This window comes from Xyrauchen texanus, chromosome 7, assembly GCF_025860055.1.
Source record: "Xyrauchen texanus isolate HMW12.3.18 chromosome 7, RBS_HiC_50CHRs, whole genome shotgun sequence".
Lineage (NCBI taxonomy): Eukaryota > Metazoa > Chordata > Actinopteri > Cypriniformes > Catostomidae > Xyrauchen > Xyrauchen texanus.
Genome location: NC_068282.1, coordinates 40,174,586 through 40,194,438, shown reverse-complemented (window position 1 = coordinate 40,194,438; position 19,853 = coordinate 40,174,586). Strand labels below are relative to the sequence as shown.

Here is a 19,853-nt window from a genome sequence, read left to right as displayed (position 1 = left end):
TTCTGTAACTGTTGATCTTCTGTGATTTTCACATACAACATTCTTTAGAATTTCCTCAGAATGGTGCCAAAAACAAAACATCCAGTGAGCGGCAGTTCTGTGGATGGAAATGCCTTGTTGATGGTCAACAGAGATGGTCAATCGCCAGACTGGTTAGAACTGACAAAGTCTACGGTAACTCTAATAACCGCCCTGTACAATTGTGGTGAGAAGCATCTCAGAATGCTATTCTGAGATGCAGGTTGGCACTGTTTTGGCGGTGAAAGGGGGACCTACACAATATAGGCAGGTGGTTTTAATGTTGTGGCTGATTGATGTATGATAAATGTGCCTTATCTGCTGTTTCTAACATTTAATTGTTAAACCCCAAGGATAGGGATATTTATGTAATGTAAAGATTCCCAAGATTTTCAATCAGTCTTGAATTTAATATTATGAATTTCTTTATAAATGTTATGTGATATTTACAACTTTGTGAAATATCACTCACCCTGTTTCAAAACTTTCGAATGTTCATATTGGAACAACAAACTGTTTCGCGTTTTATGATGAGATAAAATACGCCCTCTCTCTTACAATCTAATCGTTAGGTTCTAGCGACTCCTAGCGTTGTGACGACAGCAGATAACAAAATAACCAAATATAAATCTTTATATGAAACCCGGCCTTACTGAACAATAATATCTTGGTAATTCTGTCTATTTGGCACGCATACCAGGTTACTCTATCCATTCCATCCATCCATCTACCCAATCAATCAATCTATCTATCTATCTATCTAATCTATCTATCTATCTATCTATCTATCTATCTATCTATCTATCTATCTATCTATCTATCTATCTATCTATCTATCTATCTATCTATCTATCTATCTATCTATCTATCTATCTATCTGTCTACCTACCTACTTTATTTTCTGTAGTCACGGTGGCCGAGAGGTTAAGGCGTTGGACTCGAAATCCAATGGGGTTTCCCCGCACAGGTTCGAATCCTGTTCGTGACGGTATTTACTTTTGCATTTCAAAAACTCACAACATTACATTTATGTGTGAACCCGAGGTGGTTTGGTGCATGTAAAAAAAAAAAGTGTGTTCGTCTAGAATATAGGTTATTTCACCATCCATCCACCTCTACACTACTCCACAAATTTTGGGGGGAAATTGTCCTCAAGTACGTAAGACCCGTTCAGAATACGGCAAAAGCAGATCACATGGGAATGGAGATAGCCTATATAGAGGCCTGGTGAAACAGTTACCTGAAAACAAGAGGCTTATGAGTTGCTCGCCAGTTTCCCCTCTTCTTAAGAGTGAATCGGAAAGCTTTTCTTTACCGTTTATTTACAATGGCAAACGCACTCATCGAGAATATGTATCTAATTAAAGACCTCAAAGCTGGAGTAAAAAATATTAATTTAGTTTTTATAGTACTGGAAACTGGTAAGTCAATCTTCAATGGAAAACGTTTGCTTTTGACGACCAAACAGGGGCTGTTTGTTGCAGCATTGCATGATGTCTAGAGACTCTTAACTACAGATTACACAGTTTGTGGCAAACAAGATTGCAATGGTTAACACATCGAAAAGACAGACTACTGTTTGTTTTGCAAAATACGCATGCATATACTTTTAAGTGTGTTCTCCATTTCTGTGGTTCTTTATGTATCAGGTCGAGTGTCTAAGACGAAAGATGGTCACGAAGTGCGTTCATGTAAAGTGGCTGACAGGACCGGAAGCATTACCATATCCGTGTGGGACGAGGTGGGCAGCCTCATACAACCAGGAGATATTATCCGACTCAGTCGCGGGTAGGAAAGAAGTTTTTAGTTTTTATCTTTTTAATTATCATATTAATTCTTCTTTAAATTTTTTCCCCCACTCACTTTCATTTGTTGTGCCCATCCTTGTTTAAAATGCATTCTCTAAATAGCTATTAATAAATGTATAATCTGATTTGATTTAACATATTTTCCTCGTCCTCCATCGTAAATGGGAGCAAGGGAGTTTTTAACATACATTTTGTTGAATATTTTGATTTGCTTTATTTTTTGTCTTATTGGATCTACAATTTCAGATATGCATCACTCTTCAAAGGCTGTCTTACGCTGTATATTGGGAGAACAGGGGACCTCCAGAAGATTGGGGAGTAAGGCCTGAACTGTGCATTACATTGCATGTGACAGAGACTGTGATGACAGTAACCAGTCCATTCTTGCTTCTCTTGTAAGGTTCTGTATGGTCTTCTCAGAGGTACCAAATTTCAGTGAACCCAACCAAGAGGTGCTGGCAAAAATCAACCAAATAAACAACACACATGTGAGTGCAAAAGGAATGCTCAGAAACAGAATACAAAGAAAAGAACACTGTGAGAACAAAAGTACAGAATGGGTTTCTTTGTTTAACAGGTCAAATCAGAAGCTCAGAGCAACACACCTGGTATTCAAAATCCTGGAACACCTGCTGGACCTACAGGTTTTTGAACGCTTTAACATTTATTTGACAAATGCACTTTATTTATTACTGGTTGCTATTTCCTATGGCTGTCACTTTAATAGTAACAAAAAATTTCTAAACCTGTTGAATTAGTAGCCTACTTGTCTTTAATGCCCTTTGCTTTTCGCAGCAAAGGACTCCACTGTGTTTTTTCCTTCTTCTGTCACTCGAGAGAACTCATATGGTGCAAGTGCTCATCAACTGAATCATATCCATTGGAAAAGTGGCAGTCATTCTCCAGTTTCAGGTGGAGGACAGGGACCAAAACCCAACATTACCATCACTAATGGAAGGGATCCTCGTCGAGTCCTAAAGAGTTGAGCATGATATCTCACATAACTTTCACAGCATTTTGGGTCTGTTTCATTTTCTATGCCTGAGTTAATGCTGTTTCTTTCTCAATTTCTTTTTCATTTTTCCCCCTCGCTAAAGAAACTGTTATTTGTTTAATTAAGCTTTACTTTTTCTCTGGAGAAGAGGATATTTTGCAGATCAAAAAAATAAAATGAGTAAAAAATATAAAAAACTTAATTATATAAAAAAAAACTTAATATAATATTGTGCTTTTCCAAATAAAGTCACATAAAATCATGAATTTATGCTTTCATAATAAGTTTAGTCTATTTATAGATCTTTTTGTAAACTTAGTATTTTTTGTTTCTGAACATGCTATCCAGAGTTAGAGGGTTCTCTCTACTTAGAATAATTTTTTTTGGGCTCTTGAAGACTTTGCTGAAATATTGATAAAAATATATATTGAATGATATCTTGTATATAATTATATTTAAAACAATATAATTTTATTATCGCCACTTAACCCACATATTTAAAATATGTTTTTACTATATTTATACTATATATCTTTACGACAATAATCAAAACGATTTTGGGATACTTAATTAAGTCTTTTTTAATTTTTTTTATTGAGAACCATTTTGGGATCCAGGGATATGCATCATCAGACAGTGATTGAAATAAACTCATTTACAATGCAAGATGTTGCAAACACTTCAGTTGTGTTCGAACATGGCTGGATATACAGGTAAACTGAAAAAAACTGACAGATAATCAATAATCATCAAACAGTTCATAATTTTAGCAGTGAGTATATGGAGCTGCCACCATGCTGTAGGGTTAACTATTTCATAGATAATGAATAAAATATTTGTTAAATATTTAACCACAATTAAATATTTTGGTTGAAAGTGATCCTCCCTCTCTTTATAATTATTTTCCCCCTTAACTTTATTTGTACTTTCACCAGAAACAATATGTAGTATATTAAAACAGAGAGAGCAAGCACTTTATGTACTTAATGTAACACAGTTTACATACACCTTAGCCAAATACATTTAAACTCAGTTTTTCACAATTCCTGACATTTAATCATAGAAAACATTCCTGGTCTAAGGTCAGTTAGGATCACTACTTTACTTTATTTTAAGAATGTGAAATGTCAGAATAATAGTAGAGATAACTATCTATTTCAGCTTTTGTTACTTTCATCACATTCCCTGAGAGTCAGAAGTTTACATAGACCTTGTTCTTATTTGGTATCATTGCCTTTAAATTGTTTAACTTGGGTCAAACCTTTTGGGTAGACTTCCACAAGCTTCTCAAAATAAGTTGCTGGAATTTGCCCCATTCCTCCAAAAAGAACTGGAGTCAGGTTTCTAGGCCTCCTTGCTCTGACACGCTTTTTCAGTTCTGCCCTCAAATTTTCTGTCGGATTGAGGTCAAGGCTTTGTGGTGGCCACTCCAATGCCTTGACTTTGCTATTTTGCCACATCTTTGGAGGTATGTTTGGGTCAGTGTTCAATTGGAAGACCCATTTGCAACCAAGCTTTAACTTCCTGGCTGATGTCTTCATCAATATATCCACATAATTTTCTTTCCTCATGATGCCATCTATTTTGTGAAGTGCACCAGTCCCTCCTGCAGCAAAGCACCCCCACAACATGATGCTGCCACCCCCAAGCTTCACCCTTTTTCCTCCAAACATAATGGTGGTCATTATGGCCTAACCGTTACATTTTTGTTTCATCAGACCAGAAGACATTTCTCCAAAAAGTAATATCTTTATCACCATGTGCACTTGCAAACTGTAGTCTGGCTTTTTTATGGCTGTTTTGAAGTAGTGGCTTCTTCCTTGCTGAGCAGCCTTTCAGGTTATGTTGAGATAGGACTAATTTTTACTGTGGATATAGATACTTGTCTACCTGTTTCCTCCAGCATCTTCACATCATCATATCCAGCATCTTTGCTGCTGTTCTGGGATTAATTTGCACTTTTTGCACCAAACTACATTCATCTCTAGGAGACAGAATGCGTCTCCTTCCTGAGTGATACGATGGCTGCGTTGTCCCATGGTGTTTATACTTGCACACAATTGTTTGTACAGATGAACGTGGTACCTTCAGGCATTTGGAAATTGCCAAGGATGAACCAGAATTGTGGAGGTCCACAATTGTTTTTTGGAGGTCTTGGCTGATTTCTGTAGATTTTCCCATGATGTCAAGCAAAGAGGCACTGAGTTTGAAGGTAGGCCTTAAAATACATCCACAGGTACACATCCGATTCAATACACCTCCTATCAGAAGCTAATTGTCTAAAGGCTTGACATAATTTTCTGGAATTTTCTAAGCTGCTTAAAGGCACAGTTAATTTAGTGTAAACTCTGGCCCACTAGAATTGTGATATAGTCAATTAAAAGTGTAACAATCTGTTTTTAAACAATTGTTGGAAGAATGAATAGTGTCATGCACAAAGTAGATGTCCTAAATTACTTGCAAGTACATTAACTAACATTTTCAATAAGTAAAATGTATTAAAAAAAATAGTGGAAGTGCACATGATTAAAACATTTCAACGATTGCTATGTGGCAAAAATGGTGCATAATCTTTGTTGCCACATATCCTTTTTTTTTTTATATACTTTTAAATAAAATAAAAAAAGTCTGTTTTAGAGAAGTATCAGAAATCTTAAACATAATCAAGCAATTTTAAAAAAAAAATAAGGTAAAAAAATAACTCTTCCTGCCCGTAACTGAACGACAAAAAAAATAAACAAAAAATGAAATGGGAAAACAATTATTGTTATCTCATGGAAAGACATTTTTTTGGGACAGGTATTGTGCCTCATTAAACTACATAAGTGCTTAAAAGACTGTCGCTTAGTCTTTCTAATTGCAAATGCTAATATTCTCACATACCACTGCAATGAATTCTCACTTCAGACCAGAAGTTACCTGCTTTGCATTTCAGAATACATATATTTTACATTAAGTTATGACCTCTCTATGTTTAATATTTTAGCAGCTCCAACGTCTCACCACCAGAGGTCACTCCTCATCTCAGTTTTGATCTGGAATATCTGGCCAGCGTGACCATAATAAAGACAGTGCCTCCAACCTCTGGAAAATGCCAATCGCCTCTCCATTCTTGATAACATTTTTGATAAGAGTTTCATAAATTCCTATAAGTAGGCTCCAAGCCTACTTGTAAAACAAAGTAGTTGTCTTTTTTATAATGGAAATAAAATAAACAATAAAAATGACACTATTACCATAAACATGTTATTTCTAATAAAATTCAGTAATTAATTTACAAAATCACTCATATTCTATCCAGAAAATTCGACCAGTAGATATATCCACATGAGATAAGTGTGCTTTTTGCAAAACATTAACAGAAGACACTAAACATTTGTTTGACTTTTTGGATTGACTTTGAAATATGACATCAAAACAAAAATATAGCAACACTATATTTAGAACCAAATTTTTACTTTGTTGAGAAAACCCACGTATATCAGAATATAAACAGTATACATATACAGGTGAAACTCGAAAAATTAGAATATCGTGCAAAAGTTCATTAATTTCAGTAATTCAACTTAAAAGTTGAAACTAATATATTATATAGACTCATTACAAGCAAAGTAAGATATTTCAAGCCTTTATTTGATATAATTTTGATGATTATGGCTTACAGCTTATGAAAACCCCAAATTCAGAATCTCAGAAAATTAGAATATTGTGAAAAGGTTCAGTATTGTAGGCTCAAAGTGTCACACTCTCATCAGCTAATTAATCCAAAACGCCTGCAAAGGGTTCCTGAGCCTTTAAATGGTCTCTCAGTCTGGTTCAGTTGAATTCACAATCATGGGGAAGACTGCTGACCTGACAGTTGTGCAGAAAACCATCATTGACACCCTCCACAAGGAGGGAAAGCCTCAAAAGGTTTACATTAAGTAAAAAGAAGTTGGATGTTCTCAAAGTGCTGTATCAAAGCACATTAATAGAAAGTTAAGAGGAAGGGAAAAGTGTGGAAGAAAAAGGAGCACAAGCAGCAGGGATGACCGTAGCCTGGAGAGGATTGTCAGGAAAAGGCCATTCAAATGTGTGGGGGAGCTTCACAAGGAGTGGACTGAGGCTGGAGTTACTGCATCAAGAGCCACCACACACAGACGGGTCCTGGACATGGGCTTCAAATGTCAAACGTCTTACCTGTGCTAAAGAAAAAAGAACTGGTCTGTTGCTCAGTGGTCCAAAGTCCTCTTTTCTGATGAGAGCAAATTTTGCATCTCATTTGGAAACCAAGGTCCCAGAGTCTGGAGGAAGAATGGAGAGGCACACAATCCAAGATGCTTGAAGTCCAGTGTGAAGTTTCCACAGTCTGTGTTGGTTTGGGGAGCCATGTCATCGGCTGGTGTTGGTCCACTGTGCTTTATTAAGTCCAGAGTCAACGCAGCCGTCTACCGGGACATTTTAGAGCACTTCATGCTTCCTTCAGCAGACAAGCTTTATGGAGATGCTGACTTCATTTTCCAGCAGGACTTGGCACCTGCCCACACTGCCAAAAGTACCAAAACCTGGTTCAATGACCATGGTATTACTGTGCTTGATTGGCCAGCAAACTTGCCTGACCTGAACCCCATAGAGAATCTATGGGGCATTGCCAAGAGAAAGATGAGAGACATGAGACCAAACAATGCAGAAGAGCTGAAGGCCGCTATTGAAGCATCTTGGTCTTCCATAACACCTCAGCAGTGCCACAGGCTGATAGCATCCATGCCACGCCGCATTGAGGCAGTAATTAATGCAAAAGGGGCCCAAACCAAGTACTGAGTACATATGCATGATTATACTTTTCAGAGGGCCGACATTTCTGTATTTAAAATCCTTTTATTTTATTGATTTCATGTAATATTCTAATTTTCTGAGATTCTGAATTTGGGGTTTTCATAAGCTGTAAGCCATAATCATCAAAATTATATCAAATAAAGGCTTGAAATATCTTACTTTGCTTGTATGAGTCTATATAATATATTAGTTTCACCTTTTAAGTTGAATTACTGAAATTAATGAACTTTTCATTAATAAAGGGGAGGGGGGGGGGGGGGGGACAGTGCCCGGTTGCATAAAGCACCTTAAGTGTAATTTTCCCTTAAGTTCACCCTTATGTTTCCCTTAAACCTAAGGGTGTTGCAGAAAAAACCCTTAAGTGTTACTTAAGTTTTTTTTTACTGAAACATCATACACCCTTAGAATTACCCTTAGGTGTCTCTTTTACTTAAGTAATCCCTTAAAAACCATTAAGTGTTGCATAAAGCCCCTTAACTGTCATTTTCCTAAGTACAGTTTAAGGTTAGGAAAACTTTACCTTTAGAGTAACGCTAGGGTGACCACCTCCAGTCAGACAAAATGTGGGACAAGTAGCATGGTAAAGTGGGACAATGTAGGACAGACGTAATAACTTTAAACTTAAGATAAACTGTCTATCTAATTTACCCAGAAAATTTTTTTAAACCCACTTTAAACTAAAAGATTAAGACACTACCTGACCCAAAATATCACCCAAAGTTTCTACAGCTTAAGGCATAGGCCTATAAAAGACAAAACACTAATTTCCATCCATCTCTCTTTATTGGGACTATCAAATTAATCAACTGTTTCAAAAGGACCAGGCATTACGGAACTAAAAAAAATGCTCTCAGTGAATAAAATTCACCTGAACTTTCCATAATTTACACTAGCGTTATCAGCAGTGTAAGCAGAGATCATTTCCAGTCTAAGGCCATTCTCTTTCAGTTTGTTAGTAATCTGGCGGTGAATTGATTCTGACGTCTCTGCGCTATCCTCGTAAAAATCAACAACTCTATTCTTTAACCCAAGCTCTGGGGTCCAGTATCTCACTGCCAGGGGGAAAAGCTTGGTGCTGCCGTGGTTAGAAGCATCTGACGCCACTGAAAAAAACGGTGTGTGCGTTCCACCCGCAAGCATAGGTGATGTCAGTTCTTGAATACATTTTTCCACTGAGACCGGAGCGAGGACATCTGTTACAACAGATGTTGCTTTGGTGCGGCCACACGACATTTTCTTCGCTATTTCAGAATCTGGAAAAATTACTGGGGCTAACTTATTGCTGCAGTCAGTAGAGCGATATGAATGTGTGTGATGTACGGCATGATAAATGCTCGTCACTTCTGCTGCCGAAACTTTGTCAGCCTGTGGGTCATTTGGTTTGTTGAAAAACGATTGCACTGATTTGCATGTTTCTTGATGATGTGCTTTTTTCTGTGGTACTCACTTGCACCATGTCGCTTCACATCGTACTCTCCACCATGTCCCACAGAAAAACTGCTTTTGCATAAAATACAAAAAGCTCTCTCTGCTTCACCATCTACGGGTCTTAACCAAGAGTATCTTGTGGTCCATTCGCTATTAAAAGTGCATCTTCTCTTTTTCGTGGCCGCAGCACTGGCCATGGCTGCTTAACCGACCGAACAGCGCGCCCTCCAATTTGAGATTGTTGACAATGTTGAGGAGGCGTTCGTGCACCAGTCAACAGTTTGATTGACACACGACGATAGCCTATCGACTGCCGCATTTATTGCTCTCCTCTGCAGTATTGGACATAAATTAACAGTACGCCTATGGACGCACCCGTGTATTTAGGCAGGGTCCAATGAAAAAGCGGGACAGATGCTCAATTTGCGTGAGGCGGGACAAAGGGTAAAATTGCTGTACAGTACAACGTAAAGCGGGACAGGTGGTCACCCTAAGTAACGCAGACAAAAATAAGACGACATGGCTGAATTTATGGAACCAGCTGAAGATCAGTATGTGCCAAGAAGAATTTTTAGGGATAGGGAGAACCCTTTGGACCATCTTAGGCTAATATTTAAAAAATATATATATATATTAGCAGCAGTAGTAATATTAATATTAAATGTTAGCTGGGATAGGCTCCAGCCCCCCGCGACCCTGTACACAGGATAAGCGGTTGACGATGGATGGATGGATGGATGTATTATTAGCCTATTACAATAATTATTATTAATGTAAATGATACAATATGTATAGTAGGCTAGCAGTTGCAATTTAAAGTAATGTCCATAAATAAATACAAATCTTTTCAGATCTGTCATAAAATGTATTTCACTTTGTAGCTGCAAAAGTTTGTTATTAAGAATGATGTTGTAAAGGTCTTGATTTTCGATCTCTAACTGCAGTTTTGTCTTTTGTAGGACGCCTCTCTGCAGTTCCAGCACTTCTTCTCTTGTAGAGGCTGGAGAGGGTATTTGCGTCTTTCTGCAATTCACAAGTGTTTTGGAGGAATTATGAAATATAATATAATAAATAATATTGGGGCTGTTCTAAGTCAAATTAACAAAACTAAAATAATTGTTAACAAATAAGCAATAACTCACTTTGCTGCCTGGTTTGGCGTAGGCTACTGCTGGCGCTCTGTCGGTGTTGAAGCTGCTTTGATTGCTGGAAAGGTCTAACGCGTGATACAAAGAAATACCAGTCAAAATGTATTTGATTTAAGACAATAATGTTCTCTCACTCCGTGTTATATTCCTCTGGTTGAGTCGCTTCACTCTCTAAGCCGCCAGGGATGCCAGCCAGGACAGGTGAGTCCGCCCCAAGGATGTCTTGGACCAGTTTAGTAGTGTCTGACAATTCTGTTGGCGGTGGTCCGCCACCTGCAGTTTTGTTATCGTTAGTTCTCTGTGATATGGTAACAAAATGCACTCGGTGCGTGCGAAGAAAATAGGGAAAAAACTAAGCGTTTTAAAATTTCTTTTCTTTTCCCATATTCATCAAGAAGAATACTCTTCTCATCCTCTGTCCAATTTGGCTTTCCTTTTTTGTTTTCCTTATCCATTTCTTTATCTATTGTAGGCTATTCGTTGTTTTAAAGCTCCTAGCTCCTAGGTTAATGTGTATAGTAGCGTATCTATGGCAACAATAGATTTTTATAACGGCAAACCTGGATCGCTGCCGTGAAACACTTAACGGTTTCCCTTACCTAAGAGAACTGTTTAAGGGATTATATGCAACACCCTTAAATCATTCACTTAGTTAAGGGGAAATCACCCCTTAAGTCCCACACTTAACGGAAAAACTTAAGGTGCTTTATGCAACCGGGCACAGGACCCCCCCTGTCTGAGGGTTGTCCCCCTTGGTGTCCCCTTCAAAAATTGCTCTTGAGAATTGTTATGTTTATTGTCCCCCCCAACATTTTGATGAAATTTTCGCCCCTGACCATAGGCTTCTATGGACCTCTTCTTCACTACTTTAGTCTCTGCGTTGTGTTAGGGTGTGATTGAGAAAGGAGAGGGGGCACCAGGCATTGCTGTTTGAAGCAGGGCAGCTCTCTTTTATTATTTTCCCTCTCTCTACATCAGGCATAAGGGGAACAGCAGGCTTCCCAGAGGGAACACAAATCTGTTTAGTTCACATATTAATTGTAACAGCACAAATAAACAGTTTTTCCACCATAAAACAATTTAAATAAAAGCGGTAATATGTCATTTGGATATGATATACAATTAAATATGGTTCACAAAACTATTAAAACACATAAAAGTAAACCAAACAAAGATAAATAGTCTGACATACAAAAATAAAGACAGATGTAAATTGTTAAATGAGTCTCAGAAACAAGATTAGATATACTGAATCGCAATCAGCCACATGGAATTACTCAAAAGTACAAAAAATGAATTAGAACACCAATTTGCCACAAATAACAACATCTACTTTTCTACAAACATTTTAACCTGTGAATAATTGTACTGTAGAACATGGATGGGCAATATTGATAAAGAAATTATGTAGGTTTCCACTGAATGAAGCCTTAGCTTGACGCTTTATCCACTCCCTTCGTCCACATCCACTTGAATAAATCCACAGGACAACTCGTAAAAAATATATCAGTTTACTTGGTTATTCACAAAAATAGCAGCACAGTAATATTACGAAAAATAAAAATTATTATTAACAACACAAAAGTAGAGAAAGGTAAAGTAATGTAAAGGTCAAAAAACTGTGTGGCTCCACTCTCTGCTTGCCTGACTGTTCACACAGATAACTTCACTAAATCTCCTCACTAACTCTCGTCACTAACTCTCGTGAGAGTATTCCTAAAATACAACCAAAGTAATATAAATACACTCTAAATTATCCACACACATTTTAGAGAATAACACAATTAACTCCTTGCATTACTGTAAATATTAACTGCATCGAACTGTAAATATTTTCTCCACATAAAATGAATCATGCAAATTACTGAATAACGCATAAATTAAATTATTTATCAATTAACTGCATTTAGGCTCCTACATTACCGCCCCTAATTGTTATCAATGTCCTTGAAACAATTACTCAAAACTTAAATTAAAGGAGCCTATATGCTAACTAATAAACTATCTAAAGAAATATTCTTGGTCTTTGCCCTATCCGAAATAGGGTCTTTCCTTTTGAACAGCTTATACATTGTCCTCAGATCCTTGAAGAAGACAAAGCTTTGTTATAGGGCGAAAAAGCTCGTTGCTCTTAGTCTTGACTTTCACCTGACGAACGAAACCTTTCTTGTCAGGAAAAATCTCCACAATTCTTCCAAGCGGCCATGAATTTCTGGGCTGATGTATCATCCACAATCAGCACTACATCACCAACACTGAAGTTTCTTCCAGGTGTGAACCATCGTTGACGTTCTTGGAGCTGCATAAGATATTCTTTACACCAGCGTTTCCAGAAGACATCCGCGAGGTACTGAACTTGCCTCCATCTGCGGTTAGCATACTGGTCATCCTTACTAAACACTCCTGGGGGTAACTCAGGCTTGACCTTGAGTAACAACAGGTGGTTGGGCGTTAAGGCCTCTAAATCATTAAGATCTGAAGATGCCTGAGTGATTGGCCTACTGTTTATGATGGCCTCAGCTTCACACAGCAAGGTATGGAGACCTTCTTCATCCAAAAGTTGTTCCTTCACTGTGACGTTCAGAATTTTCCTTACCGAACGAATCAGCCGTTCCCAGCTTCCTCCATGGTGAGAACCTGCTGGCGGATTAAAGTGCCACTGGACTCCCTTCTCTTGCAAATTCTTTGCTATCTTGCTGGTGTTCCATTCTTTTATTGATATTTTCAACTCCCTGTCTGCCGACCTAAAGTTGGTTCCATTATCAGAATACATCTCTTTGACTTGTCCTCTTCTTGCAAGAAATCTTCTAATTGCATTAAGACATGCATCAGTGTCAAGTGAAGATGCTACTTCTAGATGCACAGCTCGTATGGCAAGACATGTAAAGATGACACCATATCTCTTTACTTGCGCTCTTCCTCTTTTCACCAGAAATGGACCAAAGTAGTCAACGCCGACTCTTGTGAATGGAGGACTGTCAGGCAGGACCCTGCATCTTGGTAGATCAGCCATGAGTTGCTTACCAGCCGTTCCGTGTAGTTTTTTACAGCTGATGCATCTGGACAATAACTTTCTAATAGCGCCGTTTGCTCCGGGGACCCAGAATCTTTGACGTAGTTGTGCCAACATATGATTTCTCCCGGCATGAGCTGTAACATCGTGAATGTGTTTTAGCACAAGCATTGTGATGTGTGAATCTTTTGACAAGATGGCTTGCTGCTTGGAATCCTCTGGCATTGCTGCGCGGCTCATCCTTCCACCAACTCTGATGACTCCGTTTTGAAGTACAGGGTTCAGCTTGTAAAGCGAACTACTTTTCTTTACCCTTTGATGTGCCTTTAGCATAGTCAAGTCTTCTTTGAAATATTGTTTTTGACAGTATTTCACAATTTCTCTTTCTGCTTCAGTCAAACCTTCATAGGTTAGGTGTGTTCCTTTGAAAACTTTCTTGAATTGATTAATTCGGTTTTCTCCATGTGAGATAAGTTCCTTTCTTTTTACTGTCAGTTCCTTCAGCAAATCTTTAAACTTCAGAAACCACGCCACCGCGCGTTTTAGTTTTGTCCAGGATGAGTAGTAGTTCATCAACTGTTCCGTAGCATTTTTGGGCTCTTGCGTCTGAATAACATGCATTTGAACTACCTTTTTAACTTCCAAGTCATCAATGTCCAGCATTCCAGGATCTGGATTTTTGGGCCACTGGTCTTGTGCACAGAGCAGAAAACTTGGTCCTGAAAGCCAGCTTTCGTTGTTCAAGAACGCTTCAACAGTCTGTCCTCTCGAGACATGATCAGCAGGATTCAGATTGGTATTAATGTATCTCCACTGTGAAGTCTGAGAGTGCTCCAGGATTGTTGTGATCCTATTGGCAACGAAAGTCTTGAATCTTGTGCCTTCACTGTTCAAGTACTTCAGCACAGCCGTGCTGTCTGTCCAAAAAACTGATTCGTTAAGTTCCAGTTCAAGCTCTTTCATCAGAAGCTTGTCCATCTTGACGGCAACTGTTGCTGCAGTCAATTCCATTCTTGGTATGGTTGGAGACTTTAAAGGCGCAACCCTTGCCTTTGCCATAATCAGAGTGGATTGAGCTTCACCGCTTGCAGTGCGTAGCAGTAGGTAGCTGGTTGTTCCGTATGCGTCTTCACTAGCATCAGCAAAATGATTTAACTGTGCAATGAATGGCGCACCAAACTGCTTTGACTTAACACATCTGTCAACTCCAAAGGTCTCAAGCTGTTGCAATCCAGACATCCACTTTTTCCAGCTCTTAATGACATTATCAGGCAGTTCTTCATCCCAGCTATACTTCTGCCGGCATAAGTCTTGCAAGATTCTTTTGGCAGGCAGTATCACTGGAGCAAGAAAACCCAACGGATCAAAAATGGAACAGACAAGGGAAAGTAGGCCTCTCCTAGTGTGTGGTTGAACTTTGAGGTTGATTTTGAACTTGAACTGATCCGTTTCGGCACACCAATGGATTCCCAATGCTCTCTCCATTGGCAAGTTATCCTCATCCAAGTCCAAATCCTGAAAACCCTGGGCCTTTTCCTCTTCAGGAATGGAGTTGAGCAACCTTCGACTGTTACTCGACCATTTCGTTAGTCGAAATCCACCTTCTGCCAACATATTCCTCAAGTCAGTGCAAAGAGTGATTGCTGTGTCTTCATCTGTAACTGACTTAAGACAATCGTCTACATAAAATTTTTTCTTCACTGTTTTGGCGGCTTCTTGACCAAATTTATGCTCAAAATCTGTAGCACATTTTTGAAGTGCAAAAGTTGCAACACTTGGCTAAGACGCTATGCCGAAGATGTGGACCAACATCTTGTGTTCGACAAGTGCCTGCTCGTAGTTCCCATCAGGCCACCAAAGAAACCTGAAGAGATCAGTGTCTTCATTGCTGACTCTGATCTGGTGGAACATAGCCTCCACGTCAGCCATGACCGCCACGGTCTCTTGTCTGAACCTTAAGAGGACCCCTACCAGCGAGCTTGTTAGGTCCGGTCCCTGCAGGAGCTGTTGGTTGAGCGATGTTCCTTGAAAACTCGCTCCACAATCAAAAACGACACGCAGTTTTTGCTTAACTGGATGTCTAACTCCGTGATGAGGTAAATACCATGTTCGTCCCTCATTTGGCTGACGTAAAACGATATCCAGCTTCACTGCATAGCCTTTCTTGAGAATGTCATCCATAACTGCAACGTATTCTGCGTGAAACTTAACATCTCTGGAGAATCTTTTCCGTAGGTTCAGCGCACGTTGCTCTGCAACTGATCTGTTGTTTGGCATATACAATGACTTGTTCTTCACCGGCAGGCAAACACTGTAATGACCATCCACAAGTTTTGAGGACCGAGACACCATGTCAATAAACTGGTGATCATCTTTGGACATTTCAATGTCTTCATTTTGTCCAGCATCAGGAAAGTCCTGCTTGAACTGCAGTTGCCAGAGCTCTTCTAGCTTGGCTACTGAAATACGATTGGTGGTGACTCCTGTCAATGTGTTTGTCTCCCTCATATCGCTTCCACCTCTGAGTGGCCCATTTACAGTCCATCCTAATATCGTTCTCACGGCGTATGGGCCGTCATCCACGCTGTTAACCACCTGCAGTGGCTCCATCGCCTTGGGAACATTTGCTCCTATGAGTAATCCAACCTCTGCTTGGATAGTGGGGAGTTTCACCTCCTTTAAATGAGGCCAACTGTCAACATCCTCTTGACGGGGAATATTGTCTTTGGTTACAGGTATGTTTTTCTGTGAAAACACCTCTGAAAGTTCAATAAAGTGGTTGCCATCCAAGCTACTGATTTCCAGTCCATTCACAATGCAAGTGTTAACAATAGATTCATTCCCCATTGTTTGCAACAAGATGCTTGTATTGCATCCGTTCATACTCAGTTGGTTTATTAATGACTCCGTAGCAAAAGTAGCTGAGCTACCTGGATCCAAAAATGCGTACGTTGTCACTGCCTTGGTTCCCTTTTGTGCCTTGACACGCACTGGAATGATCGAAAGAACACAGTTTTCCTTACCGGCCCCGGTGACAGCATAAGTTTCCTTCATGTGTACAAGAGCACTTGAAAGAGATTGCTGTCCACAACGCTCGCTTGTTGTCTCTTCTCGTGAGCCTTTAGTGTTCATGTGCAGCAGTGTGGGATGCAGTCGAGAGCATTCATGACATTGAGCTTTATCTTTACAACTGATGCTCATGTGACCATGTTTCAAGCATGCAAAACACAGACCTTTGCTTCGCAGGAAGTCAATCTTTTCTTTGTGCGGCTTGCACTTGAGTTTTCTGCAGACTGTTAAACTGTGTTGCTCTCCCTTGCAATAAACACAGGGCTTGCTGTTTGCATCCACTGAGACATTTTGTGTTTTTGGCACTGGTTGTTTGTCATTTTCAGTCTTGAATTTGTTTTCAGTCTGGGAGGAGACAATGGCTGCTGTGAATACTTTCTTTGGTCTGAATGTCTCTGCGTATTGTAGGTTTGGTTTCTGTTGTACTGGTTGTTTTGGCCTGGTGGTGGTTTCTTGTATGTTTCCATAGAGTGGGTTTAGTATATATCTGACTTGCTTGTTGACAAATTCGACAAAATCCTTGAACTTCACCCTTTTCTTTGTTTTTTCTTGTAGGTCGCATGCAGATTTTCTCCAAGCTTCTTTGAGTTTGTATGGCAGCTTGTTAGCCAGTGCCTTTATGTTAGCTGTGTTGTCCAAGTCTTCCATGTAGTTTATATCAGTCATTGTGTTGCAGCAGCCTGTAAGAAACAGTGTGAAAGACTGCAGTGCAACGCCATCTTCTGGCCTAATTGTCTGCCAATCCAAAGCCTCCTTTATGTAAGCTTCTGCTATCTTGTAGTCATCACCAAAAAACTCCTTCAGCATTTCCTTCGCTTTAGCATAGCCTGCTGAGGGTTCCATGTGAATGCAGCTTTTTACCAACTCATGTGGTTGTCCACTTGTGTACTGCAACAAAAACTGTAGGCGATCACGACTGTCACCAGTGCGGCCTTCAACTCCATGTTCAATAGATCTGATAAAGGATTTAATACTCAAGCGGGTCACCCTTGAATGTTAGAATGGTGAGCTCAGGGAGTAAGGTGGCTTTGTGATTCTTCACGAGGTACTCAGTGACGTCAACTTGCTGAGAGATAGCCTTACATAAACTATCAAGCACTGGTCCATTGTTAAGATCCATGTTCGATGCAGGCGGGGCTACTTGTGGCCTTGCTAGCTGAACCTTGTTTTCAAGCTTGGGCGTAGGCGAGGTGTGCTGGGTTGGTGGTTGATAGGTGATGTTCACCTTTGTTTCAGCGATCTGTTCATTAGTTTCTATATTGCTCTCGGCTGTTTGTGTGCATTCATATTTTTGCAAAACTTCCATTTTTGCATCTGACTCACGAAGAGCAGTCTGCATTGCATGCATCTCCTTTCTAGCCTTTATTGCAGCTTCTATTCTCTTTTGCTCAGCATCAAACTCCGCCTCTGCCGCTTTTCTTCTGCTTGCAGCTGAGCTTCTCTGCATCTTTTTTCTGCATGCCAATCTGCTTCTTCCTTTTCTATGGCTAACTTCTCTCTTAAAGCTGCCGCCTTTGCCTTTAATGAAGCACGCTCCATTTCTGCCTTTATTCTGACTGAAGATGATGATGACACACTTCCACATTGTGAACTGGTTCTACTTGAGCGTTTCATGGTGGTTTTTGATGATGTAGACCTACTATCTGTGGGCATTACTGCGTTTATCACACTCTTCAGCCTGCTCAGAGCGTTTCATGACCTCTTTCATCCATTCCTCACATTTCCAGAAGAAATCATTTATTGACTTATTTTTAAGATCAAACCAATTCCTTTGATCATCCAAGAATTCTTCATCAGACATAAATCTTCTCAAAACTGAATTTAAGTCGGCCAATTCTTGTTGCAAACCACTGAAGTCCACACGCAATTTATTTTTAACGATGTCAGCATTTGCATCATCTTCCATTAATTGCTCAATTTGCTTTATCATGCTCGTTAGCTGGGATAGCTTATACCTGCGTGCATGAAGTTGTCTGGACTTGTGTTCTTCCACAGCTTTCTCAGTCATTTTTACCGTCCGTTTTTCACTGTCTTGTTCATCCATAACGAGCGAATGTTTACACACTTTATTAGTGCAAATATCAAAAACCGTAGGGTGAGCTTAACACACACACACGCGTTCCACCTCGTCGTTCAGCCGCACAGCGTCCTTTTATTTATTTATTTCTCTCTATCACCGCGGCGCGCGCCCGCGAACACAGTCCTCTCGGTTTCGATTAACGATCCACAGCAGAGCAAGGAAAGATACGTCTTGCCGCTTTCCCCGTGAAAGTTTCCTCCTTCCGTCTTTTATCTCCTCAGGCAGTTCCAAAGTCCAATAATCCGTGCAGAGCTAGTTTTTTGACTAAAATGTAGGTTCTCTTATGAGAGGTTCTCTCGTATTGCGTAAGCTAGCTTACGCTACGGGAAAGATTCATCTTTTCTGAGATATTGAAGCCAAAAAATTATCCTTAATTTTTGTATCCATTGTCAATGCAGTGCGGCAGCTGCAGACCTTGAGCGAGCTAGCTAGCGAGCTCATAGGTTGCTCTGCGGCAACTGCTGCAGCCTATAGACGAGCTTGGGCGAACTCGCATCCAATGAGAGGCGTCCGCGCGCTCACTGCATCAAAGCCCGCCAAAATGGGCGTGACTAGAGTGCATATAAGCGTAGTTCGTAGGCTGGGACCCTGATTTTCATCTCTTCAGCGAAGCTCTCCGCATCGCTGACCTGGAAGCCGCGTCGCCGTTTGAGGGGCATCTAGCAAGCGTGGGCAGTGCTAGAAGAAGCTGGCCGTCTCAGCCACCTTCAGCCATCCTGCGAGCTACGCCATCCAACGACGTATCCTTTTATTCAGCAAGCTAGTTCTCACGAACTATTCACAAAAGAGTACGAGCGTCTTTTTCAAGATGCCTCGCTCCACTTGCGCCTCATGTCGCGCCCTTCTCAGCACAGGAGACCGCCACATCATCTGCGCTCTCTGCCTGGGACTGGGGCACGCAGAGCTCGCCCTCACTGAGGGCGGATCGCGATTCTGCGAGGAGCTACCGATGTCGACCCTGCGGGCTCGACTCGAGCGATCAAAGCAGAAACCGCCCGCCGCTTTACCCTCAGCCGCGCAGGAAGAAGCGCCGCTCACATAGGCTGCCGGAAACTGTGGTTGAAGCGACTGCCTCCCGGAGCCTCTCCCTCGAGCATCGTTTTCACCCTCCCGCCCCTCGGGGCCAGCGCAGTTGCCGCCGGCGGCCGCGACTGCTGCCATCTCGGATGACGAAGCGGAGGATAAGGGCCGCTGTTCCATCATGGCTTCGGACAGCGAGGAGTGGACAGGCTCCCAAGCCTCCTCCTCAGCCCAGGAATCCAGCAGGACCCGCGCCGAGTCGAAGGGGAGTTAACACGCCTCCTCACACAGGCCGTCGACCGCCTCGGGCTCGAGTGGTCACCGCCCCTGAGCAGGCACCCAACAGACTCGACAGCTGCTTTCTTCAAAGCCATCGCCGCTCTACACCCGCGGCCGGGCGCTCCCTTCCTGCTGGAATTACATACGGAGCTTGAAAAGTCGGTGGAACGCTCCTTTTTCA

General features: G+C 40.7%; 1 protein-coding gene and 1 non-coding gene across 2 annotated transcripts; both read left to right on the top strand.

Moving 5' to 3' along the window:
• Window positions 1-924: 924 nt before the first annotated feature.
• On the top strand, window positions 925-1,006 carry trnas-cga (transfer RNA serine (anticodon CGA)). Its single transcript has one exon. It is a non-coding gene; the product is annotated as a tRNA-Ser (tRNA).
• A 4-nt stretch (window positions 1,007-1,010) lies between these two features.
• On the top strand, window positions 1,011-3,169 carry nabp1b (nucleic acid binding protein 1b). Its single transcript, XM_052129733.1, has 5 exons — window positions 1,011-1,806; window positions 2,073-2,144; window positions 2,227-2,314; window positions 2,404-2,470; window positions 2,622-3,169. Exons 1-5 carry the CDS (start codon window positions 1,616-1,618, stop codon window positions 2,810-2,812), a joined length of 609 nt encoding a protein of 202 aa, XP_051985693.1. The 5' UTR covers window positions 1,011-1,615; the 3' UTR covers window positions 2,813-3,169.
• Window positions 3,170-19,853: the final 16,684 nt, after the last annotated feature.

What these genes read in the sequence shown, in the direction of transcription:
- nabp1b (XM_052129733.1), top strand. Translation starts at nt 1,616, where the DNA reads ATGCATATACTTTTAAGTGTGTTCTCCATTTCTGTGGTTCTTTATGTA. An exon ending in GACCTCCAGAAGATTGGGGA is followed by an intron (nt 2,145 to 2,226) that starts GTAAGGCCTGAA and finishes TTCTCTTGTAAG; the next exon opens with GTTCTGTATGGTCTTCTCAG. An exon ending in AACACCTGCTGGACCTACAG is followed by an intron (nt 2,471 to 2,621) that starts GTTTTTGAACGC and finishes TGCTTTTCGCAG; the next exon opens with CAAAGGACTCCACTGTGTTT.